Source organism: Peromyscus eremicus, chromosome 2 (assembly GCF_949786415.1).
Source record: "Peromyscus eremicus chromosome 2, PerEre_H2_v1, whole genome shotgun sequence".
NCBI lineage: Eukaryota > Metazoa > Chordata > Mammalia > Rodentia > Cricetidae > Peromyscus > Peromyscus eremicus.
The window spans coordinates 22273441-22300349 of NC_081417.1; the positions used below are offsets into that span (position 1 = coordinate 22273441).

The 26909-nt window shown below is 39.8% G+C and overlaps 1 protein-coding gene across 2 annotated transcripts in view; it reads right to left on the minus strand.

Moving 5' to 3' along the window:
* Atp6v0d2 (ATPase H+ transporting V0 subunit d2) overlaps nt 1-26909 on the minus strand; it is a 73824-nt gene that overhangs the window by 29076 nt on the left and 17839 nt on the right. The window contains exons 1-2 of one of the 2 annotated variants that reach the window (XM_059255659.1): nt 23746-24040; nt 9822-9993 (exon numbers count right to left, since the gene is read on the minus strand). In XM_059255659.1, the coding sequence (XP_059111642.1) occupies nt 9822-9993; nt 23746-23875 (302 nt within the window). In that variant the 5' untranslated portion in view covers nt 23876-24040. Of the gene's footprint in view, nt 1-9821; nt 9994-23745; nt 24041-26909 lie in introns of those variants that run through there. The other variant, XM_059255660.1, reaches the window with a different exon arrangement.

Consider the following 26909-nt stretch of genomic DNA (forward strand, 5'->3'; position numbering starts at 1 on the left):
AGATATGTTGGCTAGGTCATGTTTGCATATATGGGAAACAGAGAGAGGAACATACCATATAATTTCAGGTACAAATATTCACTAACAGAGGTTTGATGTGTGTGTGTGTGTGTGTGTGTGTGTGTGTGTGTGTGTGTGTGTGTGTTAAGTTTGATTCATTTTAAAAACAATTTATTTTATCTCCCAGTGAAACTCCTCAGTGAAAGGTACTGGTTCACTCATACAGGCCGACCTGTCATTCATTCTGACACAGACAGTAAGGGTCGTGTTGTATCTCTCGGCTTAATAATTTTCAATTTAAGGTTTGACTTGATAAACATTTAATTAAGTCATGGAGTTGCTCAATCCAGACCTAACCAGATGTGCTGCATGGGGAAGTCCTGACATTTTGTATGATTTGCAAATACACTTCTGAGATTCAGAATACACACAAACATTCTGTTCCCTCTGCAGTTTTAGTAACATGTTTTTGGTTCTCTGAAGCTTCTCTTTTTTAAATAGAGGAAGTGAAAATTAATTTTTCAGAATGATTTAATTTTTGTTGACACATTCATTTTTTCTTCTAACAAAATAAAATATTGAAAAATTACTCTGCATTTAGCATTGCCTATAATAGCAAACATCAAAATGAGAATGTATTTTGCGTATTGCCCAAACTCTAGAACTGTTAACCTCTTTAGTATTTACAATAGTGACCAGACTTGCTGAAAATTTCTCAAACTTATTTGCCTTTTTCTATACTGGTGTCATGTTCTTTGTCTTTTCTAGATGCATAAAGATGCTAAAATTTCAAATCCCTCTCATCCTGTCAGGCAATAGTCAGATACATTTTCATTTTAGCTTTTTAAATGTTTCCAACTCAGGGCTGGTTAAGAGCATTTGCTACTCTTAAAAAGGACTGGGGTTCAGTTCCCAGCACCTACATGAGGTGGCTCAAAACTGCCTGTAACTCCAATTTCAGGGGGTTCTGACACGTTCTTCTGGCATGCTCTAGAATCAGGCATGTACTTGGTATACATACACAGGCATTCACACATCCACATAAAATAAAAATAAATCTTTAAAATGTCTCTGGCTAGAAGGGGTCTCTGTCTGTCTGACTGTTTATTCTCTCTGTCTCTTGGTCTCTATGCATGTATACCAGCAAAAGCAGTGATGAATGTAAAGAATACTCAGCATATTCATTCACAAATATTTATTACATATTTAATGGATTATATTATCTGGAGTCCATTACTATTTCTGCCATTTCCAACTGTGTGCTGTTGGGTAAGTCATTTCATGTGTTCATTTGAAATACAGTTATCCATAGTTCTTACCCATCTGCGAGGACAAGGACTTTACTTACTATGTTTTCGTGTGTTCTGGGTTTAGAGTGGAATAGGGATGCAACAAACAGTTTCTAACAAAAGTAAATGAAGTAACTGGCTTCCTGGTACCTTATCTGGAGTTCTCTCTCTAAGAGTGAAAATTGCTCATTTCATGCCTTTTCTGTAACTTTTCTATCCATAGAATGATCCTAATATTAAAAAGATGGCTCTATTCTTTTGCCTCTCTTAGCATACTTGAAGCATTTCAGGAACTCAGAGAAAACTACCAATCGACAGCAGGGTGTTTCTGGTCGGTTAGGTCAGTTAAACATGTTAGAGCATCTACTATAGCCTGCTTCTTGCAGTAATAAAACAATAGCACCTCACCTTTAGTATGTTTAATTATCACTCAGAGCAGGTTTTATAAATTTTTTTCTTTCTGACACAGATAAGAAACAAATCCTAGTGGATAGGAGAGGGTCTGAGAGCACAATCTGCTAATATTAAAATATAAATATTGAATGTCTTCTGACAAAGCAATTTCACTTCTGAGAATCTATACTAAAGACATTTTGTCACATGAAAGAACAGGCATGGCTGAAGTGAGATTGATTACAGAGTCACTTGAAATGCCAAAGAAATGAAACAAGCCGGGGCGGTGGCCCATGCCTGTAATACCAGTGCTCTGGAGGCTGAGGCTGGAGAACTGTGAAGTCACGGTTATCTGAGATTTACAGAGAGACCTTTTAAAATTGATCAATCAATCATTCAATACAGACAGAGAGAAAGGAATGATTAAATAAATTGTGGTGTACCCAACAGAATAGGATATATTATATTCATTGTATAAAATACATCTACATGTATTTGGAAAATTCATAGTAAATATGAAATAGGCAACACAGACAATGTCTATAGTGCAGTACTATTGTCTAAAACAAACAATAAAGCTAATGAGATAAATTTGTCCTTTATTGTAAACGTGTATATCTGAAACTTTTCACATGGAATATGTAGGAAAGATACAATCAAAACATGTGCATGGTTATGACGGAACTTCAGGACATAAGTACTTAATATGTTTCTTTATTTCTAAAAACTCAATAATGTTAGTGCCACTCAGTATGGTTATTGTGAGAATTAAGTGAACCAATATATGTAAAGTACTTATAAATGCACTACCCTGTAGTGAGTATTAAATTCTAATTAAAAACTAATTTTTAAAAACATACTGATTCTTTGCAATAAAAAAGGAAGATAAAATAGAACTAGGACAACAGATATCTGGATCACTACCAAGGGAGATGTTGATCTGTATCCCGAGAACCAAGGTTATGAAATAGCCTCAAATCTCTTGAAGCAATTGTGAGGGAGGAGAAATAGTTTGGAAACCAGGTTACCAGGATCCACCCGCCCCCTGGTGGACAGTTAATGGTTGGGCAGCTCGTGGATAAAGCCCAAAGGAAAGATCATGCTTTTGGCCCAGATTTATATCCCACTTGAAGATCTGTTGCAGGGATGACATCCTAAGCTCCCCCACACCACTCCCTTAATACCCTTAATCCTCAGACGCTAATTTTGCTAATTTAGGTTGGCATCAGCAGCTTAGCAGCAGTATTAAACTGGTTTCTTTCTCGTTGTTCGACTCACCTGGGTCTAGCTACTTTCTAATAGAAATACCTCTCTTCCTACAAGCCTGGGCTTGGGCATTTGCTGCCTTTGTGTATCTTTTCCTCACTTTCCCATGTGAACGTTGTGCTGGCTTTTGCAAGTAAAATTTGCTACATTTTTTGCACATTTGAACGTTTTTGAGTGAAGGTAGACTGGATGTGTTTACTTATTGTGTAAGTACATATTTTATGGGTGATTTTCCTTCAAATCTATGATTTATGTAACACCCTAGAGACCCACACTTGGTTTAATTATACCCCATTTTCTCTTGAAATTATTAAACATTTTACTTACAGTTGCTATCACAAAATACGTAGCTGATCCCTTTTTAGAATTAAACCCACAACTCTGTATTGTATAAAATGACCTTTCTTCCTTAGATGGAAAGCAAGGCTTTGAATGACTAAAGGTCTTTTTCTTGGGGGTCCCAAAGTAGCATAGTGTAGAGTCGTGTTGGAGCCACTGGTTGTAAGAATTTCCCAACCTGCATCAGGGTCACCTGCAAAGCTTATTAAATAAAATGCAGATTCATAGACATGTTCCAAGACCCACTAAACCATGAGTTTTGGAAGCACAATCTTGAAATCTGCAACTTTAATAATTCTTCCACAGTTAGGAAATAAAACCCTTATGAATTCATTTTTTAATCTTAGAATCTTGCACAAGTCTTCACTTGCAGTAGTCACTTAATACGTGTATTGTGATGATACACATACCATCCCGCTCAGGCAGACCAGATTTTGATTCTGCAGAATAGCACTGGTGTTTTTCAGTTCTTATGGGGCTGGGGAAGTTTAAATGATAAGGCCTTATCAGCCACCGCAGCTGAGACTGTTTAGCCACATCCCTGCTTCCTATGGAATTATTTTGTGGAGACAGTACATCCTTTCAGGCAGAGCCATGCGGAAGATTGGTAGAAGGACTTTTCTGGCTGGAAACTCACAATCAGGAATGAGCAGTGGTGCTTAGGTAAGCGACTTTGCATCACTGTGACAGAACCTGACATAAACAATTCAAGAGGAAAGACTGACTGACTCACCACTTCAGAGGTTTTACTCAACCATGGTGGGAAGGCAGGGGCAGAGCAGAGACTTTGCACTCCCACTAGCCCGGGAGCTGGGTCAGCTGCAGTTGCTTACACAAGCTCAACTCAAACCACTCACACCCTTTGTGAATGGAGAAAGGCTCGCCAGAAGCAAAACTTGCTCTACCCGCACTTGAACGATACTCATCTGATCAGCACAGCCTCTCAGGTAACATCCATGACATCATGAAGACAGGAAGGAGGCAGGAAAGGCATGCCCCGAGAGACACTCCTCCTGCTTCCTTCAACCAGGACCAGTTCCATCACCTTCCAATAGTTTATTCAAAATATTAATCCATCCATAGATTGAACTATTGATTAGATCAGAGAGAGCCTTTAAGTTTTAGTCATCGATGGAAAAAAAATCTCTCTCACACACACCTATAGGTGTGCTTTACTTATTCTTGGCATCTTTCAGTCCAATCAAATTGATACTCTGGATTAATTGCCACTATTGTCAGTCAATCTCAAATATTACTGGAAATAATTTGACTGTGGAATAAGGACATAATATGCACTAAGCAGAGTTTCAGGAAGGGAAACACAAAGCTTAAGTATCTAAATTGTTTGACCCAGAGGGAAGGCTCTACAGTCTCTTAAAAATAATGTTAGAAAATTATTTACAGCGGAAAAAAGCTGACAGTGAATGTAGGGATTCTAATATTGCAAATCAACAGTGACTTTAGTCCTTTAGAAATGTAGAAAGATGTCAGGTAATGATGAGATAAATGGTAACTTATTTTCATTATATACTTTAATTCACATTAATTTTTGAATTTCTACAGAGAAAAAGAAAACCTTGGCAGACCACCCCTTCCTTTTGCCTAGACCTCCCAGGAAGCACTGCTCTTTTCTTTCTCTCACTCATCACAAATCCAGATACCAAATTCTGAGACATCCAACTCCCAAAAGCATCTAACCACCATGCCATCCTCCCCTCTTTCCCATCTCGACTGTCAAGATTTTCAGTGCAAATTGAAGAAATAACTTCTTCTACATCTTCTATTCTCATTTCCTGAGCACATCTTTTATAATAACAGAATTATCTCCCTAAACAGATCATTTCACTCACTTTGTGAAGTAGGAAGAATTAACAGGTAAAAGCAAATAAATAAATAAACAAGAAGGAATACAGCACATTTGGAATCCAGCTGCTTGGAGCACAGTACTTGGGTGCTTACTTACCAGCTCTGCAGACTTAGGCAGATTATTTTTCAGTGCCCCAGTAAATAAGTATGATAACAGCATTGCCAGTTACTGAATGAGCACTGTGTGCAACAGTCCTGTGAACTGGTACTCTTCCACCGGCCATATGAGAAAAGAGCATAAAGTCATAGACATTAGATTGCTCAGCTATCCAGCCAGCAGTGGTGGAAGCATTCAATCATCCCATCTTATGGTCTCACAGCAGGAAAGTACTCCTTGTCATACAGGGTGGTGACCATCAAGTGAGGGGTACAGATCGGCACAGAGAAGCATGTGAACGTGGGCGTCTTTGTGAAAGCCCCCCTCTCTTGGCTTTTACTTAGGATCAAAGGCCTGAACCTGGCCAGGCTCTTTTCTCATCCCTGCCCTTCTTTCTCTTTTCACATCTAGGTCCAGATCATATGAAATGAGTTCCTGTTTCTTAGCACAAACTCTTTTCATGTCTCACAGTTATTCCTTCAACGTATTCACATTGTAAATATTGCTTGAGTTCGGCCTTGTCTGCAGATCCTTTGATGTCAGAACTATTGCTCCAAGCCTGTAGGCACCCCTGACTGACTGAATGCCCTAGCTTGTGACAGTTGCTACCTAATCCTGTCTTGGCTTTTCATCATTCAAGGACACATCAGCTTGCTCCATTCAGATAGGAGTTCTCTGAGTCAAGGTATTCATTTCCTGTCTAGACTGCTGAGGACTTGCCTGATTTTAGTACTGAAAGGCCCGAGTCTGCAGAACCTGAACACACAGCACAGGACAAAGCCTGCAGATGATCTGTAGGCCATCTCTGGGATAGTAAGGAACTTTGGTTACCCCTTATAAAAGAATGTTTAAAGGTTTCTTCAGATTAACCCGAGATTCTCAGTATCTTTCATCTTTAACCCAAGACTTCCCATTGCATTCATCCCTGTGCCCATGGTGAGGACTGTTCCGGACCCCCCTGCAAACACCCAAATTCCCAGACATTCAAGTAGGTAAAAATGGCATAGTATTTGTATGTAATCTGCATGCATTGTTTCATATATTTAATGTAAATTCTAGATTACTTCTATTAACCAATATGATATAAATGCTATATAAGTTGTTGCTATAATTTCAAGCAGTGTGACAACAAAAGTCTGTACATGTTCAGTACAGTAGGTACAATATTATCAGAATATTCTTGAGCTATATATGATGGAGGTCAGGACTGCTGCACAGGTCCTGAAGGGTATATTTTTCTGGTCATTGTATTAAAATTTTTTATCTAGTAGAAGAGTAGAATACTTTAAATGCTGGAAAGATTATTTTTAAAAGGTTGTTCTGCAAGAGAGATGAGCAGTTGAAATGCTTCTGTAAAATACTGGGTAGGAAGGAAGAAAAACAAAACAATCTCGGTCTGTACTAAACAGTCTTCACTAACATGCTGCTGGATCTGTTCCTTTGTTTCATAAACTGTGCATAATTATGGTATGCAAAACCTTCAGATATTCTTGCTATGGAGGATTTAAAAATATCTGCTCCACATTTTCAAAATAAGTTTCTCATGTACAGTAATTATCTCATATAAAATGTGCAAAGCTTAAGATAATCAATTTAAATTTAGACTGTCTCTCTTAGGGTTGACTTTGACAGTGCTATAGTGTTGCCTCAGGGTATTTCCTACTAGGGTAAAATAGAATCTGATTGTTGGAAGTTCATCAGGGCTAGATAGGCACTTGACTTCACAGAACATTTTGGAGGGAGAATAAGAGAAGATATTTCAGAACTGTGGGACACCATCCCCCCATTTGTACACAACTGGTTATTGAAATAAATCTCTAAGCTCTGCAGAGAGCAGCAGGCTTTTGCCAGAACTGAAAAGTCACACTACAAGATGATACGATGGCATCAAACCTAGATGGCTCTGTAGCAGCCAGATGTAGTGGTACACATCTGCAATGCTAGCACGCAGGAAGCTGAGGCAGGTGAATTAAGAGACTAGAGCAAGCTTGGGCTGTATAACTAGTATAGGATCAGGAGAGCCATATAGTTTGACCTAGTCTCAAAATATTAAGGGTTGGGGAGGGAGCTCAGTGGAAGAGGGCTTGCCTAGCATGCTGGTGGCCCTGGTTCAATTCCCAAAAGTTCAACAGTCATAAAACCTAGTTGTACATTCCTGCAATCCCAGATACCTGTGAGGTTGAGTCAAGAGGACTGGAAATTCCACGCACAATTATAGAAATAAAGATTACTGGGCCTGGAGTGTAGTCAGTGGTAGAGCACTTTGCCTAGTATGTATGAGGTCTGTTGGGGCCCATTTTCAGGTTTTCTAGTGGCTTTACCCAGCAGGTCTGCATAGAGAGGATGATTGGACCACGGGCCTGAGTGCAGGTGTCTGAGATGGTCTGCACTTGGCTGTGCTGGGGGGAGGTCTTTTGTGCCATCCGTTGGCATTCCTATAAATACTCAGGCCCATTTGGATTAGGACCCAGATCATCTTGAGGCTATCCTGTATTTTCTATCTCCCCCCCCCCCCCCCCCCCGCTTCTAACTAATATTTCCTGCTGCTCCTACTCAAGAGTACTCTGGGAAAATGTGGGGGTGGTGGGTAGTTCTTTCACAGAGGTCCTGAATTTGGTCTTCAGCACCAAAAGCATACAATACTGATGATAAGTATTATAAAACTAAATTGCATCAAATAAAAATATAGCTTTTAACACATTACTACTAAAAAAAGACTACTATACTAATTTACAAAGTATGCAGCTCAATTAAAATTTCTATAAGCTCTATAAAAATAAGTAAATAATTTACTGTTAAATAAGCATGGAGTAATCAGTTTTACTCATAAGGAACTGAAAATTCCAGGGAGAGATTTAGAGCTCTTAATCTACCAGCTGGTCAAAAATTTAAAAAGAATACAAAATGCTGGCAATTGTATAAGAACACAAGCCTTTCTATGTACTAGTTTGGAGATTCAAATTGGTGTTATTTTTGTTGTGAGCAGTTTAGCAACATCCACTAAAGCTTTAAATGTACATTTCTTATGGGAAGCAAGGGGATCATGAGTTCAAGACAAGCCTAGCTACATGGTGAATCTCAGGCTGTTTATTTAGATATAGAGAACCTGTCTCAAAATGAAGCAAAGCAAGAAAAGCACATTTCTTTGACTCATCACTTCCACTGCAACAAACTGAACCTAGAAATGAATTCAAGACATGCCTAGCTGGCTGGAAATGTGGCTCATTAACAGAGCATTTACCTTTCCTTGCAAATATAAGGTCTTGGAGTTTGATCACATGCACTGAAATGTCTTCACAGAAATTAGCTAATTTTTGCAATGTAAAGAAATGAAAATAATTTAGTTACTTGTTGAGAGATGACTGGTTAATGGAGTGATCTCATATTTATAACATAGAATTATGTGGTTATTTAAGGAGAACAATGTTCACAGGGATATCAGTGAGAGAGAGAGAGAGAGAGAGAGAGAGAGAGAGAGAGAGAGAGAGAGATCCAGAAAGAAAGACACTGTCTGTATACATCTGAAATATGGAGTGTTGGTTAGGGTATGCATTATTAGACATACATGCATGTAAATGTTTTATGAAAAAACACAAGAAATTAAGAAGTGGTTCCCCTGGGGAGAGGAAGGAACTGGGTGGGGATCAAAGGCATATGTGGAATAGGGCAATTTTTATTTTTTTCTGAACTCTTGTAAAGTTATAATCATGCCCCTTGACCTGCTCTCCAATGCCCACTTCATTTGGTTCATAGACACTTTCCTAATTTCTGCCTATTGCTGAACACAGTGTTCTATACAAAGTCCTGTTCTTTTATTTCATTTATCTACTTTTAGACCCATACAATGCAGTATTTGCATCATTGTTAACATCTTTCTGTGAATACATTGCATGTTTGAGTACCAAGCACTTGGTAGAACTTGGGCCTATTAGTTATAACTTTGTCCCTCGTAATTAAACTTGATCTATATAATGCCCAGAATATCTATTATAAGTCTTTGCTTTTAGTTAGGATAGCTAGAGTGTCACAAAGCTATTCAAGTGGCTCACGTGAGCACTGGTGTCACTGAAGTGCCATGTATTACTATGTGAGCACTGGAATTTGCCTTAGAATGAAGAGTACACACATCAAAAGGTGGAAACCACTGATAAGGGACAAGAATAAAACATGCAACTATGACAAGAGGCAGTTGTACTGTGAGAAAGGGACCAGGAAAGGTAGATGTGACCTTTAGAACAACTTGTGTGTCTTCCCCCACCCTGCAAATGATATAAAACAGTCACTAAGATTTACTTCAGTACTAACACTTCAAGGACTAGCCCCACTCAGTATTCACTAAAACAAAAAACACTTGTACATGGAGATATCACCACCTCCACAATCGGCTTCATATTCATGAAGTAAGTCTTCTCTATTACAAAAATAGGTTGTGAATTTACTCATCATTAAAACTGTATGCATTCAAAATGACAGACAATGATGTCTAACACAGACACTCAGGTCCACTCTTCCACTTATAACTGTTAGGGGCCATCATCCATCACCTTGGGGTTTAGTAGAGCTTCACTTACGTCATGTAGGTAAAAAATGTGCTCAGGGGCTCCAACGAATGATTTCGGAAATAGTCAAACTCTCTACAGAGCTTTTTCCTCATCTCTGTGTCAATTTTGGAAACAGTGAGAGGGTTTGTTTCATTAGCCAGGAAGTTGCCGTACTCAGTGGTCTGGAGATGAATTTTCAGATCTGAAATGCAAAGAACCCCAAGTAAAGTTAAACTTGGAGAGGTGTTGGTGGTAACTTTAAGGTGAAGACATATTCACTATCTTCTTAGATTTTTACATAGGTGTATACATCATTAGACTAGAGTGATGATCTCTAAAGAAGTGAAAAGTCAGCAGAAATAGCGATATTGTAGCACAGCATAAGAATTTCAAATTACCCAAGAAACAGTATTTCACACAGCTAAAAACAAGCAAGCAAACAAAAACCCCTAGACCAGAGCCATTAATCTTAAATGTCAGTTTAACAGGATCTGGAATCGAGAGTGAGAGTCCTCCAGGCTGATGATTTCCAAGTTATCCAAGAAGGCTCTCCCCTACCCTAAGTTGCACCTTCTGGTGGAGGCCCAGATACACAGAGGCCTGAGGAAAAGTGTCCTTTGCTTGACGTCCTTCACTTTATGCTGGTGATGTGTGTCTGTTCTGTTGCCGCTGTTGACCACCACTGCTGTCTCCCTGTCAACCCAGGACCAGGGGACTCTCCAGGAGTCTTTTAGGCCTTTAGCATCACATGGGGACTGCTGTAGTGTCCAGTTTCGTGGCCTGAACAGCAACAGGGTTGTCAACCTTACCATCATGCAGAGGGTCACCCAGACCCCATGGGTTATAAGCCGTTCTAGTGAACTTCCTATTACAATATGCACTCACTCTGTCGGTTCTGTTCCTGTATAGAACCCTCACTGACACAGATCGCTTGTCATTGGCCAATTTTAATCTTTAGTAAATAGTTTGAAAAACTTGAGAATGTTAAAGCTCTGTCCAACTTGAGGAAAAGAGAGACTAGTAACAGCAGACATAGATATGGGGGGGGGACAGGCAGCCCCCATGGCTCACTTTTAGTGTCCTCTAGTTACAGATGAAGAAGCAGAAGTCCAGAAGGCCAAAATGGGGGAGTTATATGGAGGTTGTACTGGAACTAGAAGACATTGCACTCACAGAATCAAGCATCACACTGCACCATCCACTCTTTTCATGTCAATGGTTTGTGTTGCAGAGAACTGAACTCAGTTCCAGCTTCATTTTATTGTCTATTCTTCCTCAAAAGGCCATGTGCCATGCTTTTGTTACTGTGGATCCCACTCTCTAGAATCATGTAAGTAAACTGGGATTCAAAGCCATGTTTAAATGACTTCAAAGCCATTTAAAAGCTATAATTTGCTGTCGATCAATACAATAATTTATTACATACTCTGTAAAGCCTCGATTTCGCTGACCTGAATTTGAAAACACTTTGTTAATACTTCTGGCATAGCACCTGCTGTATTTTGAATATTTCCTATAAGGCTAACCTGTCTGAATATTGGTTTCCTAGCTGGTGGTGCTATTTTGAGAGACCAGAATTGTGGCCTATTTAATGGAAGATGGTTACTGGGAGTGGGCTTTGTTTGTTTGTTTGTTTTGTTTTGTTTTTCGAGACAAGGTTTCTCTGAATAGTTTTGGTGTCTGTCTTGGGTCTCGCTCTGTAGACCAGGCTGGCCTCAAACTCACAAGATTTGCCTGGCTCTGCCTCCCTAGAGCTAGGATTAAAGGCGTGTGCCACCACTGCCCAGCTTGGGAGTGGGCTTTGAAGTTAGGACCCACCGCCACAATTACATTTATTATCTTAGCCCTTCTTACCATCCTACAGTTTGTCGTAGCTCTAATTCAAGCTTACATCCATCTCTGGTTCTGGTCTAATCTCTCTGCTTCCTGATCCACCAAGATATGAACAAGCCATGATGCAATTTCAGGAGCTCCATCTAAACTGCTTTCCTCACTGTGGTGTGCTGAGAGCTCAGCAAGGTAAGAGCATTTGTTGTTTTTGAAGAAGCCCAGGATTCAATTCCCAGCAGCCACATGAGGGCTTGCAACTGCCCATAACTCTAGTTCTAGGGGCTCCAATGACCCCTGTGTGTACCAGGCATGCATATGATACACAGATATATATGTAAGCAACACACTCATACACATAAAATAAAACACGTAAATCATTTAAAAAGAAGCAGTAGAGTCCTTGTGGTAGGGAAGCTATGGGGACAGGAAGACGAAGCTTCTGCTTACACTGCATCTCCCTCAATTTAGGAAGCAGCGAGATGCTGGTACTCAGTTGGCTTCTTCCTCCCCCTGTCTTTATTTAGCTTGGGATTCACTCATAGGACAGCAGTACCCCAGGAAGAGTAGGTCTCCCTCCTCACTTAAGTCTCTGGAACCCCTCAAATACAATTTCCTATGTCTTTTAGTCAACTCCAAATCCTGTCAACTTGACAAGGAAGATTAAAACATCACAAGGAGATAGATATACTCAACAAATAGTGACCCCATTTATATTTTTATGTAGTTAAAAACAAACTTAATTCATACAAAATATGTACATCATAAATAGAAATTTTAATGTGTCACTTTAAAAAAGATTGTAGGAGAGCAGAATTGAAGCTCAAGAAATAAGCATGTGTTGTCCCAAGGAAGGCTAACAGGGAGCCATTTTGAGCTATGGGTGGATGCCACTCATAGCTGGGGGAGGGGTGATGAGGTTCTTGAAAGGTTGAGATATAGGGCATTGGATTCTTCTTCAGTGTCTTGAATAGATTTTGCATCAAAGTTGTTCTTTACTGAATCAATTACCTGCTTAACTCAATTTTAAGCAATTACACTTCGTTTCATGCCTTGTTTGTCTGTCATTTTGATGGTGCAGATTTTTATGTAATTTTGCAGTTTGTATTTTCACTACCAAAGATTATTTGCCAACAGAAGCAACACAAATGATGGCATTTCTTTCAAAACCATGATATTTTGCTCAGTGACATATGTTTCTTTTAAGCTAAATAACTTTCAAACCTTTTCCCTGCCAATGAGAAGTTGTAGTGAAATACCTCCTTTGCTCCAGACCCTGGAGGAATCTTAGCATGCTGGAGTCCTAGAAAATGGAATAAGTGACCTATTTCCTTCACCAGCACCAATATTATCCATATCCAGACATTTGCATAGTGTTCAGGGTTGTATAGTTTTCAAAATGGTTCACTATTTTTTCCCTTGCATTTCTTTAAATGATCATCTAAGTAGGGTGGCAGCAATAGGCTTTGCAATCAAGTTCATCTGGATAAACAGGCTTCTTTACCATAGGAACTGAAAGGCTTTAATAGAATAATTTAGGGGTGCTGTGGATATCATTCTGTATAAATAAAACACTGATTGGCCAGTGGCCAGGCAGGAAATATAGGTGGGACAAGGAAAGAGGAGAATTCTGGGAAGTGGAAGGCTGAGTAAGGGAGACACTGCCAGCCACGGTGAGGAAAACAACATGTTAAGATACTGGTAAGCCACAAGCCACATGGCAGCTTATAGATTAATAGAAATGGGTTAATTTAAGATATAATAACAGTTAGCAAGAAGCCTGCCATAGCCATAAAGTTTGTAAGCAATATAAGCGTCTGTGTGTTTATTTTATAGGTGGGCTGTCTGGACTGCTGGGGATTGGCGGGACCCGGAGGGAAAACTCTAGCTACATAGGGTATTATTTCTTTGTAAAGAGCAGGACACATACCTTTCAAGCCACTAAGAAACAAGAGAGCTGCCCTCAGAACACATGTGGGGAGATCAAACTACCATTTTATTAATAGAGGTAGCATGGTATTTTCTTTATTAAATGAGGAAATATGATGTTTTACAGACTGTGGCATCCCTATGTACTTAATGAATATAATAGTTTCTAAACAGCAATAGAAAAGAAATCCATTAGGCCATTTTAATGAATGAGAGTACTTTATGACATAAAGTGGTAGGTATTTATGTATGCCTGAATGCATGTTTGTCAGGATGTAAAATGCTTCTTTTGAGTTTGAAACTACCCCCATGAAGGGAATGATCCAAAGCCAGGTGGATAGTGAATGAGACAGTATCTTCATTATTACCTTCTGTGGTGGTTTAAATAGGTATGGCCCCCATAGACTCATGTTTGAATGCTTGACCCATAGGGAGTGACACTAAGAGCTATGGCCTTGTTAGAAGAACTGTGGGGGTGAGCTTTGAGGTCTCATATGCTCAAACTACACCCAGCATGGTATCCACAGTCTCCTTCTTCTATCTACAGATCAAGATGTAGAACTTTCAGCTCCTTCTCCAACACCATGTTTGCCTGCATGCCACCATGTCCCACCATGATGATAATGGACTAAACCTCCAAAACTATAATCCGGGACCAATTAAATGTTTTCCTTTATAAGAGTTGCCATGGTCATGGTGTCTCTTCATTAGCAACAGAAACCCTAACTAAGACACCTTGTGTTCACTGATTGGCAGATATTTTGGAAAATTATTTTATCTTGTGAAGCTTGCTATTTGGACCTGATTTTAATATTTAAAATTGAAAGTTGGGTGTGCTAGTACACGTCTGTAACCCTAGGTCTCTGGAGGCTGAGGTAGAAAGATCAAGAGTTTGGGACCAACTTGGGTTACCTAGGGAAATTCTAAGTCAACAAACAAACAAAAAGGAACTTCTCTTCTCTCTTGGAAGTTATGCCAAGGAGGCAACTTAGACGCACCTGTCATCCAGAGTACTGCTGCAGCCATTGGATCCTTCCCATCTTCCAACTCTGCTAGTGCTGAGCTCAAGGGGGCCTGCTGATCTTTCTCAACTCCGTTTTCTGATCCAGAAAATATTAGAAAGCTCGAATGGCATAAGTAAGGCCCTGGGTATCACCTCTAGTACACACACACACACACACACACACACACACACACACATACATACACATACATGGCATGGGTAAGGCCCTGGGTATCACCTCTAGTACACACACACACACACACACACACACACACACACAAACATATACATACATACACATACATGGCATGGGGGGAGTCTATACAGTCAAGCTATGGCAAGGGCTAAATAAATGATATCTCTGGTTTAATCACCAGCTTAAAAAGGCAACTGCAGTATATCAAGAGGCAGTATATAGAGACTACTTCAAGATGTTAATTTTTCTCTTTTGTGTATTCATCTACTTCCTAAACAGTTTGATTGTCTAAGAACTTTGACTTTTATTCTCTAAGTGGGGAATTTCCCACCTGATGTACTCAGTCCCATCACTAGATTTAGTAATTATCTAGACTTTAATACCTATACCTGTTATGGTTTCAGTATGGAATATCCCCCCCCCCCCAGGCTCTTGGGTTTGAATACTTGGTACACAGATGGCGGTGCTGTTTGGGAGAGTGTAGAACCTCTGGGTGATAGAGTCTAGTGGGTAAGTCTAGCTGGTAAGCCTGTTGGGAGAAGTCCTAGAAAATTGCAGCCCTTTCTCTGCTTCTAATCCTAAAAATGGGAGCAGACCATACCCAAGCTCCTGCCACATGGACTGACCCATTGTGTATTTTTTGCCAAGATGGACTGGTCATCCCTCAAACTGTGAGACACACTACTTCTTTATTTCCTTAAGTTGTGTATATCAGACATTTTGTCACAACAATGAGAAAATAATTAATATAAAGCCATGCACTTCTTCCTCTATTTTGCTAACTTAATATTATTCATATGGTATTAAAACTTCATAATTCCCTTCAGTCCTTTAGTATGTCAAATCTTGCTGTGGAATGTCATTCTGTGTGCTGTGAATGTATTGCTCTGATTGGTTGATAAGTAAAATGCTGATTTGCCAGTAGCCAGGCAGGCAGTATAGGCAGGATAAGCAGACAAGAAGAATTCTGGGAAGAGGAAGGACTGAGTCAGGAGTCACCAGCCAGACACAGTGGAAGCAAGATGACAAGGCAGAACTGAGAAAAGTTACCAAGCCACATGGCTAAACATAGATAAGAATTAAGGGTTAATTTAAGTGTAAGAGCTAGTCAGTAATAAGCCTGAGCTCATGGCCATACAGTTCATAATTAATATAAGCCTCTCTCTGTTTACTTGGGTCTGAGTGGCTGCAGGACCAGGCAGGAGAGATCCATCCTGACTGCAGGGCCTGGGCAGGACTGGAGAAACTTCCAACTACAAAATCTTCTTTTCCTCCCTCCCTCCCACCCTCCCTCCCTCGACCTCTCCCCTCTTCCTCCTCCCTCTCCTCTTCCCCTCAATCCCCCCTCTAACTCTCCCTCTTTTGTTTTCTCTTTACTCCCTTTCTAGGGTCTTGAAGTTTTGCACATGTAGGTAAGGCTAGAACTCTGCTTCAGCGTCCCCACTGCTGGAATTATAGGCATCTCTCACATCTCTTTGCTGATTCCCACTCCTACCTTTTCTTGTTTTGGATTATCATCTGACACTCAGGTTCTTTTGTCAATCTATTAACTGATTTTCCTAGGCTCTTTGCTGTTAATGAGCTCCTCACATAAAATTTACTTTTTCCTAAGAACTGTTTCAATCTTGTCCTGCTCTTACAAGTGGCTTATAAGAGCTGCTTGGTGTTCTAAGTAATTTAAGACAGGATTTATAGATGTATAGAGTGTTTTATCACTAATAAGATGGTTTTAATATGTGTCATCTCTTAACTTTTCATTGATCCCCATTTCATAGATGAAGAAAATGAGGCCTGGAGAGGTTGTGTGTCCATATCTGTTGCTGGACTTAGATGTGACTCCTATCCTTACCCAGTGTTACCAACAGCATCCTGACCTTCACAATCAAACTTTCAAGGCACCTCAACATTTTTCTCAACTTTAACTCCAGCCTCATCTCCAGTTGTTGCAATGCTACTGCCAGACTGATTCACTTGACTTTTGCTTCCTTTAAGTCACTGGCTCCCCAAATGCCCAGAATGTTTATCTGTTTTAAGCTTTCCTCCAAAGTCATCTCCATGAGTATTCCTAAAATACTATTTTTCAAGTTTGATTCACTGTCATGTGTAAACTGGAACTATTTTTGTATTTTTAATTTTTAGTGATTTTTTTCCTTACCAATGATATCCTGAGATAGATATCACTTTGGTACTTAATAGTCTTACTATTCTTCTTATTTTTCACAGCACTTAATTCAATTTTTTTTCAAATGTATGACCCTCAAACATTATATTTCATTTGTGATTGAAATCTGGCACCAGAAGACTAGTGTACAGCACCTCATTTTGAAGTCCAGTGAGGTTTTTGTTTGCTTGTTTGTTTTGAAAAAGGAACTTGCTCAGGCTGGCCTCAAACTTTATCCTCCTGCCTCAGCCTCCTAAGTACTACAACACAGACATGTGGCACCACACAGCCTTCTTCACTTTCTTATTCCCAGGAATGAGAGTGTCCAAAATCAGTTCTCACTGAGGCAGAACAGAATCAACAGTCGTGTGTCAAATACAAAGAATCCAAACCTGGAAATGGGTGCTATTTCCAGACTTCTGATCTAGCAGAAGATCTAGAACCAGAATCTAATGCTTGTTGTATAGGCATTGCTATTCAGAGCCAGTTTTACAGTTCACAAACATCTCCAGGTATTTCTGGTTCTTCCCTGAATTGGGAGATAAATCTGAGAGGTAAAATCTAAGTATCAGATAAGGCAGTTCCAAAGCCAAAGACTCCATAGCTTGTTTCCACCCCAGAGCTGGGAAGCATAGACAGGCAGGATTTGTGCTATACAGAACAGTCTTAGGCTTCAGGAGGCTGGAGAGGGAAGGATGTAAGGTATACTTTTCTGCCCATAGAAGCTTATACTACAGCTAAGAAGGTAGCTCAGTAGAAGAGTGCTTGCCTGGCATTTCTTTAGCATGTCCCAGGCTCAGGGTTCAAGTCCCAGTAGTGCAAAAAGAAAAGGAAACTCCTCTCTCTCTCTCTCTCTCTCTCTCTCTCTCTCTCTCTCTCTCTCTCTCTCTCTCTCACACACACACACACACACACACACACCATAAAATAGCTTATGGACAGGAGATGGTTGTAGTTGGAATTTTCTTTGGGTCACCAGCCAGCTCCCAAATAAAGACACTGAGACTTATAAAATTATGAATGCTCAACCTTAGCTAAGACTTGTTCCATTAGCTCTTTTAACTTAATTTAACCTACGTTTTGCCTCAGGGCTTTTTACCTTTCTTTCTGTATGTCCTACTTTCCTGTTTCCTCCATGTCTGTCTATCTGGCCCCTGGTGTCTCTCTGGCATCTCTTTTTCTTTCTTCCTTCAATCCCAAATTCCTCCTCCTACTTACTCTCCCTGTCTGGAATTCACTCCTATACCTCCTCCCTTGCTATTGGTTGTTCGGCTTTTTATTAAATCAATCAGGTGCTTTAGGCAAGGTAAAATAGCAACACATGTTTACATAATTAAACAAATACAACACATATTTACATAGTTAAACAATTATTCTGCAGCATAAAAAAAGCAACACATAGTTAAACAAATGCAGCACATCCTTGCATAGTTAAACAAATATTCTGCAACAGATGGTACCTTATTTCTTCACGAGTTGACACTTTAGTCTGCAGTGGGACAGGTAAATGAGGTTAATGTCCTTTGGCAAGTGATATATGCAAATATCATAGATGCTGCACACAAGATTAGGTTCACTGTAAGTTATGGACCACAAAGCTGAACCTTGCCAATTCTGTGTCACCAGGAATACAGTAGCAAAGGGCCTCTAGATGTAATGTCTTGAAATGAGGGTTAAAAGGGAAACAGACATTCTCCAGGAAAATTAGGTGGAGGGAATTTGTGATTGAAGAGATATGTCTAAAAATGTCAAAAGCTTCTGACCCAAAGCTTGAAAGATGGACAGGCAGAGGTCAGCTGATGTCTGTTTAGCTTAGTGGGAGCCACTGGTGTAGCATGGAACAATGACAGTGTTGCATATTCATTCTAAATATAAAACAAAAGTAAGTGCTAGAATGAAAGGCACGAATTGTGTCTCACGATTCAGAAAAAAGTCTTCATAATAATAGTCTTCCTCCTATATGGTTTTACTTTTTCACAAAATTTAATTTTTAATTTGTACGTGTGTGTGTGTGTGTGTGTGTGTGTGTGTGTGTGTGTGTGTGTTTAGGTGTCCACAGAGATCAGAAGTGGGCATCCACTCCTCTGGCACTGGAGTTATAGACAGTTGTGAGCTGATATAAGTGCTGGGAACTAAAACTTACTCCTCTGCAAGGGCAGCAAACTCTCTTAACTGCTGAGCCATCTCTCTGGCCCCCATATTTTAAATTTAAAAAGAATGTGTATGTGTGTATACACAGTGAAAAATTTCCAATGTTTCTTATCTGCCACATCAATACTACCCATTACTTATTCTTGTCTTCAGGTAATTGTTATAATAATTGTATTTAGTTTCTTTTAATTCATTACACATTCTTTGAATCTAGATAATCATATAAAGCCATTTTTTTAAAAAAAAAAATCTATCACCTTTTAAGAATGTAAGACATCTCATGCCACGCATGGTCCTCTTTTCGCTTAGCTCACTCACTTCATGTGACTTGGTAATCTTTCCACTTCCACTATCCAGGAGTTTCTCATTTTAGTTTTCATTTTTCCAGCTATAGAATAATCCATTATAAAAATGTCCCCAAACTTAATGAACTAGTTTCCTACAGAGGGACATTTGATTGGCACCTGTGGAGGTTTGGATGAGAATGTTCCTTATAGATGCACTTGAATAGTTGGGGGGGGGGGTGACATTGTTACAGGGACCTTAGGAGGTGTGACCTTGCTGTAGAAAGTACCTCCTGGGGGTGGGCTTTAAGGTTTCAAAGCCTCAATGCCCTTTCTGATTCCATTTCTTTTCTTCCTGTTTGGTGTTCAAAATGTTAAGTTCTCAGCTTTAGCTCTAGCTGCCACACTTCTACTCTGCCATCATGGACTCATCTCCCTGGAACGAGAGGGTCAAATAAACCCTTCCTTCTATAAGTAGCCCTGGTCATGGTGTTTTATCACAGCAATACAAAAGTAACTAACACAACATCCATCTTTTGCTCTTCCAAGTAATAATACAATGAAGACCATTTGCACGTATGTCCTCCCACATGTGTGCAAGCCTTTGGATGGGTTGTGAGATTTCCAGGCACTGCTTTTATGCATTTGGAATTTTGATGGGTTCTGCTCAACTGCCCTCTTTAAGGGTTCTTATTTGCCTAGCCATTTCATTTTCTAGAATGAGAGTCCTTTTAAGGCAGGAAATACGTCTTATCCATGTTTGTTTCTTTGGCCTTAGCCAGAAAGTGTTTGATGTATGCTGGCTGCATTAGTTCCTACTTGAAGGCACAGTTGAGGGAAAGACTGGAGATCAAATCCCCTTGAAGAGACCTAACGGTTAAGAATATAAAGTGAGCATCTTGCATTCCCTTCAAAAAAGGAGAACAATGTGAAAATCTAGTCTAGAGTACTGTCTACACCCCAGAGCCAGTACATACTTTCACCATGTTCAGAAAAGCCTACTCATTATTAAACTTCAGGTATGGGTGTCTCCATCTAAGAGGTAAGAATATTTCCACAATTATTTGCAGTTGAGATTCTGATGAAAACAGTATGTTGTTTTCAAAAAGAGTAATAGCTTCCTTCTTTTGTTCCCAGGAAAGACTGACTCGCAGTGGCTCCCATGACTAGGTCATGCTTGGGTTAGTCAGGGTCAGACTTGGAATGGGTGAGTGTTTCCGACCACATTTGCCCCATTACAACACTCACAAGCCAGCACAATCCTGAATATGAAGACTTCCCAAAGTTTTCCTGGGCAATTTTATTTTCTGTCTTCTAAGTTTACTTGAAATACTGTATGCCCTTTGTAAGTGGTTCTAAAACAGTCTGCTGCTATCACATCAGAACACATTTAAAGATTACAGGCTTTAAAACAGTGAAAGAAAATTCAATCTTTGCTAAGTCAGCTTTTCTTTTGCAAAATGCACCTGCTTCAACATAGTACTGTGACAGCACAGTTTGGCCTTCTCCTCTTTATCCCCAGTTCACACAGTGCATATTCTGCAGAAGTAAACAGAAGTCCTTAAGTCTTTAACTTCTCTCCCACAAAATGCCGTTGATTGATTCTTAATCCTGAGTTGGCTCAAAGGGTACCTCCGTATTCACAGAGCAACAAATACATTGCTTTCCAGAGCTGTTTATTTCCTAACACCCTAGAAATGGACTAAGTGGGGCAGTCTGTGTTATTTCTATTAGCAAAACAGAACTGACATCAAAACAGCATAGTTCGATTCCTGTATCTGTGTGTGTGTTGCTGGAAATGTTACTTAGGGCCTCACGCATGGCTAGGCAAGTGGCAAGCACTCTATCGCAGAGCCAGATCTCCCAATATACTCAATGTACCTCTATGTAGAAATTAAGTGGAAAAAGAAACACCCATATCTCTATTTTCTGTTGTTGGTAGCATGTAGGTTGCTCACAGCCATTCTAAGCCTTGGTGTCCTCAGCTGTCTGAGGATAAAAAGTTCTTATTTAAGGAACTGGAGGTATGGTTCAGAGATGAAGAGCACTTGCTGCGCTTGCAGAGAGCTGTACGTTGGTTCTCACCACATCAGGTGGTATGCAACCTTCTGTAACTCCAGCTCCAAGGCGTCCATGCTCTCTTTTGACCTCTGTGGACACCTGCACGCTTGTGGCATACACACATCCACAAGTACACATTTTAAAATTTTTTAAAAAGTTTTCTCGTCTGGAATTTTTTCAGCATCTATGATACCTTGAATGTGGTTTACTGATTTTTGATAGCCAGTATTTCTGGGTATCTCCTAGTAGCAGTCTGTCACACAGATTCACGTATGGTTGGAGGCAGTCCCTATAAGCTGTCATGAAGTTCTGTTGGGTCAGCCCACCCTTCTGAGTTCTGAGTCTGTAGACAGATAGATATCCGGGAATTGCATAATTGAAAAAATTCATATTGAGAAGAAAAATAGAAAAATCATGAAGCATAATGATAATAAAGCAATGATGCATTCAGCAGGGTTTCCTAACTAGGCCAGATACATGCTATATATAGTTCCTTCTCTTCCATTTCCTCTTTCAATAGAATCTTTTGGTGAAAATGCCCCACGGTAAGAAAAAAAAAAATCTTATAACTTTAAAAAGAAAAAAATCAGATTTGTTTCGTTTTTAATTATGTGTACGTGTACGTGTGCGGGGTGGGTATGCATATGTATGTGAATGAAGGTGCTTTTGGAGGCCTGAGGCATCAAATGCACCGTACCTGGTGTTATTAGATAGATGTCTGTGAGCTGTCTGCCCAGTGCAGGTGCTGGGAACTGAATTCAGGTCCTCTACAAGAGCAGTGCTTACTCTTAACCATTGAGCCATCTCTCCGGCCCTGGTGGTAACTTTTAATTCTTGATTTATATCCTCTTCATTTTTTATATCCTAGAATTCTTTCTCTGACTGTGATACAACTTCTTTGATTTCTCTGTGATTTGAACAGTAAGTGTTTGTTATCAAAAGGCAGCTTAATTGTTGCTTTCATTTAAATTAGCATTTTTTTTTATTGCTTGTGGAGGCTTGACTCAAAACTAAATAGAATTTATCCAAATGACTGACTTCTCTCTGAAGCAAGTATTCTGTCCTGTGTTAAGGGTTTTTTTCTACTTTAATTTATGCAGACATTTCTATAAGCAATTAACATTCTCTAGTCGTCAAACTCCTAACTGAATATGCTGTATTTGGAATTATGTATCATTGTTTGGAGTCAATAGAATTACTTACCATCTGAAAGATCTGTTTATAAAGTAAATCAAAGGGCAGGTCAAGGCTGATCCTACCTTAAGCACTTAACTCTGGCTGTAACTAGTCACAACTATACAGCAGTAATCTCAGCTCCCTCCAGGCTCACAGGGAAGCTAGCAAAGTCACCTTCAGAAGCTGCTTTTTAAATATGGTTTGTCCCCACCCCCACCTCCTGTGTGCCACCCAGTTAATTCCTTTTCAAAGAGTTTTTCCCTTATTGCTCTCTTACTTCTAGAATAATCTGGAAGTTTCTCAAAAATGAGCAAGAAAAGCTGTTTTTAATAACAAAATGGTTACAGATGTGCATTCTTTGTTAAAGCTTGGGAAAAGATGTGATTTAAGAAAAATTATCATTTACTGGGTGTGTATCTATTTTTTTCTCCTTAATAACTAAGTAGAAATTCTTTCCCCATGTATAAGGGAGGCCTTTTGAGGCTCAGCGTCTTTGAAGAGCTGGGTCACCAACTTAGACACAGCAGAGGTCAAAGCCAGGACTTTCAGCCCACCACAGTCCTGGCTTTTCTTTCTCACTTGTCCTTCAGTTAAAGGAAAATCTCAAACAAGTTCTCTAATCAATACTAAAAAAACTGGAGCTAGACAAATATCTCTCTACACTCCAATTATTAGCTGTTTCTTTCTCTGTAGACTCTAGCATGTTTGGTGAAGGTCCTTACCAAATAGTGTTTATAATTATGTGGATAGGACAACCAAGGAAACACAGTATTTTAAAGTACAATTATCAGGATATATCAAAAATGTATGAGAAGTACTCTTTATTGAGACATTACAAATCAAGGTCAAAGGATCAATATAGAAACAATATATTTGAAAATATCTGCAAGAACTTCAGGGGGACAGGTGGGGATTTCTTGGGTGGGTGTCCCCTGCATTCATTATGGAAGGGAATGTTGCATTGTGTCTAGAGAGTATGGATACAGATCTTTTCTCCTCACATCCAAGGTCCCCAAACCACAGGCCTCAGGGCGCCTAAATTCCAGGACTAAAAACCTGTTCCTGCCTTCTGACTAGAACATCACAGTCCTTTTCTCTCCCTTCCAGAGAGCAACATCATTTTTGTTTGTGTGTTTTCTTTTAATGGGGTAAGGTGAGCGACTTACCTTCCAAGGTCTCACACTGCACTAGGTTGACATAGTCCTGCTGAGTTAGGAGGCCGGCTTTGCATCCTCGCACCAGGCCCTCCAGGTAGCCATGGTCCACATTGAAGTACAGCTCTGCAGTCTCAAGCATACTGCTCAGGCTGAAGCGGCAGACACAGAATGCTGGCCCGGGTCTGGTCGGGAAGGTGTGGGTGTCACAGTGCTCAGCTGATAGTCAGGGTGCTACTGACTAGTTTACTCCAGTCTCAGCAGCTTTCAGCACAGTGCCTGGGTCTTGTTTTTACATCAACAGTGAGTCAGCCAGATGGTCTAAGTACACCCTGGAGAAATTCACTGTCAGGACCAGAGGAGGGGAGAGGAGGGGTCCTGGTCGTCTCTTCCCTCCCACAGTCAAGGTCATGTCCGGTTTTGCCAATGACAAGGTAAATATACCTTTTTTACATCTGAACTTTAATTATGTTACATTTATTCCATTTTTTAGGACTGTTAATGTGAACGAAAGTTTCTTTCTTAAAACTCTTTTTAAAAACGCTGGGTGTGATGGCCTCCAGTTGTACCACTTGAGAGACTGAAGCAGATTTGCCATGAATTTGAGGACAATTTGGGTTACAGAATGAAACCGTCTCAAAAAATAGCATAAGCAAAAAGCATTTAAAAAAAAAAACAAATGTTTGCAGACAGAGGAGATAATTCTGCAATATAGTGTAATTGTTAAACAAATAATTAGTAATGCCTTGCAATTTGCCAAGGGCTGCTAGCTATTTCTCAGCCAGTAGAGGATCAGAGCCTTGCATTTATGTAACAATACAACACTCCCTTTGCACAATTCGGCAGGTGATAACGCACTCTTTTATTTTTATTTTTTTCTTGTGGTTACTTTGAGACACATGCCATGACTCCCCCAGTCACAGATAATGAATCAGATCTCAAAAGCCATGAGGGGCCTCAGAAAGCACAGCCGGCCGAGCCGTGGGTCTCAACCAAGCCGGCACCTAATTGCTGAGTTTCATGCTCCAAAGGGTCCCTTGTTTCCCCAACATACTTGGCTCACAAGCTGACTAACGTCTTCAGCGTGGAGTTCTTAGGTAGGATTGTCTATGAGTTCTCCCAAATGCTCACATAGACTTAAGAGTCAGAACGTCTCTGGGCCTTCTCAGTTTTCCCACACTGACTGGGAATAGAAAAGTTCCAATCAAGGTAAATGCTGCTGTAGTTTTTGTAGAACCACAGAGAATCAAACTTAGCTTTACACAATGCTCGCATCTGAAAGTCTGCAACCGATGGGCGACGGAGGTTCTTGTTATATTGCCACGGTCGGCCTTCCCACAATCCCACCATCTATAAACATCCTGAATATGTTTTATTGTGAAGCTTATGAGCTTATCTATCACTTTCATAGGTCTGATGATGATTGTATGTCATCATTTCATATAGTTAAAATGGATGGAAGTGAGAAATAATGTATAACAACAAAGTTTTTATCATATTATTATGTTTCACTATTTATATGCCGGAGGTTATTATCTCTATGGTAATTTTTCTGATTTCATTCTTTTTTTTTTTTCAGTGCTGAATACTGAATCAGACCATGGAACATGCTGGGCAAACTATACCAATGAGCTACACCATCAGCTCAACAGAAAACATCCCATCTAACAGTGTGCTCCCATGTATCTCTTCTTGGCCTACTCTGCTAGGGGTATCTATGCCATGAAAACAAGAAAAATAGACATTTTCTTTTAGTATTTAAAAACTTACAAAAATATTTATATATGTATATATTTAAACATTTGTATATATTTAATATATGTATATGTTGTATTCATATACATATATTATATTATACACACACACACACACACACACACACACACACACACACACACACACGAAACGAATGTCTGCTGAGTGTGTGCAGGTGCCTGAGTAGGCCGGGAGAGACATTAGATCCCCTAGTACTAGAATTACAGGCAGTTGTGAGTCATCTGATGTGGATGCAGGGAACTGAACCCTAATCCTCTGCAAGAGCAGGAAATGCTCTTAACTTCTGAGCCTCCTCTCCAGTTGCAGTATTTAAAGGTTTTTTATGTGAATCAGAAAACAACAACAACACATTCACATTCTGTAGAACAAATGAAGTTCAGAATATGCTGCCATTGTTCCACTTTTAGTACAAGTATACAATACACTATTATTAACTATAGTCATCACATTATACATGAGCACCCCAGAGTTATTTACCTTATGACCAAAACTGTACCCCCAGTGGCCAGCATCTCCACAGCCCTTCAGTCCTCATCCCTGGTAATTCTAACCCTTGTTTCTATAAATTCAGCTTTTCAGATTCCACATATAAGTGAGATCAAACAGTATTTGTATTCTCAATCCCACAGCTGGATATATATAGCTAAAGAAATTGACATTAGTGTTTCAAAAGGATATTTATACTTCCGTGTTCATTGTGGTGCTATTCAAAATTGCCAAGACTTGCAAACATCTGAGGTATTCATCAACAAATGAGTGCATAAAGAAATTGATGTGTGCGTTTATTATTATTGTCACAAAACCAAGGAAATCCTGCCATTTCAACAACATTGATGAACCATGAGAAGATCACCCTTGTTCCTGCAGTCCAGGAAAAGGCCCTGCATGTGCTGTGTAGTGTGTGCGCTTACATGCCTCTCTGGAAGCTGAGGTCAGTTCCTGGGTGGCAGATTTCTTGAGCAGATATGATCAGCTCCTCTGGAGATGAGTATATGGTTGCCTTTCCTTAAATATCCCCCTATTTAAAATTGAACATATCAAAAACAGAACAAACACCCCCATCCATCTAAGGAAAATGTCCTGCTGAAATATTGACTTCTACAGACACACAAACTTAACTTTTGCATTTACTTCTTCAAGGATCTCAACTAGATTAAAGTGGGTTCCAACAAGCAAACCCAGAAAACACATGCTGTGTTCAATACCAGAAAGACAGCAGGCAAACTAAACCGGCTCTCTGGACACTGGTTTCAAATAGTTATCATACTGCAGGCAGAGGGCACTCCTGGGTCAGTGGACCTTCTGTGATCAGATCATTGGCTTTATAGGCCGGCTCAGAAATGCTCGTCCTTCTGAGGTTGGAAACAAGACCACTTACACTTAGTCAATTTTGGGTAATT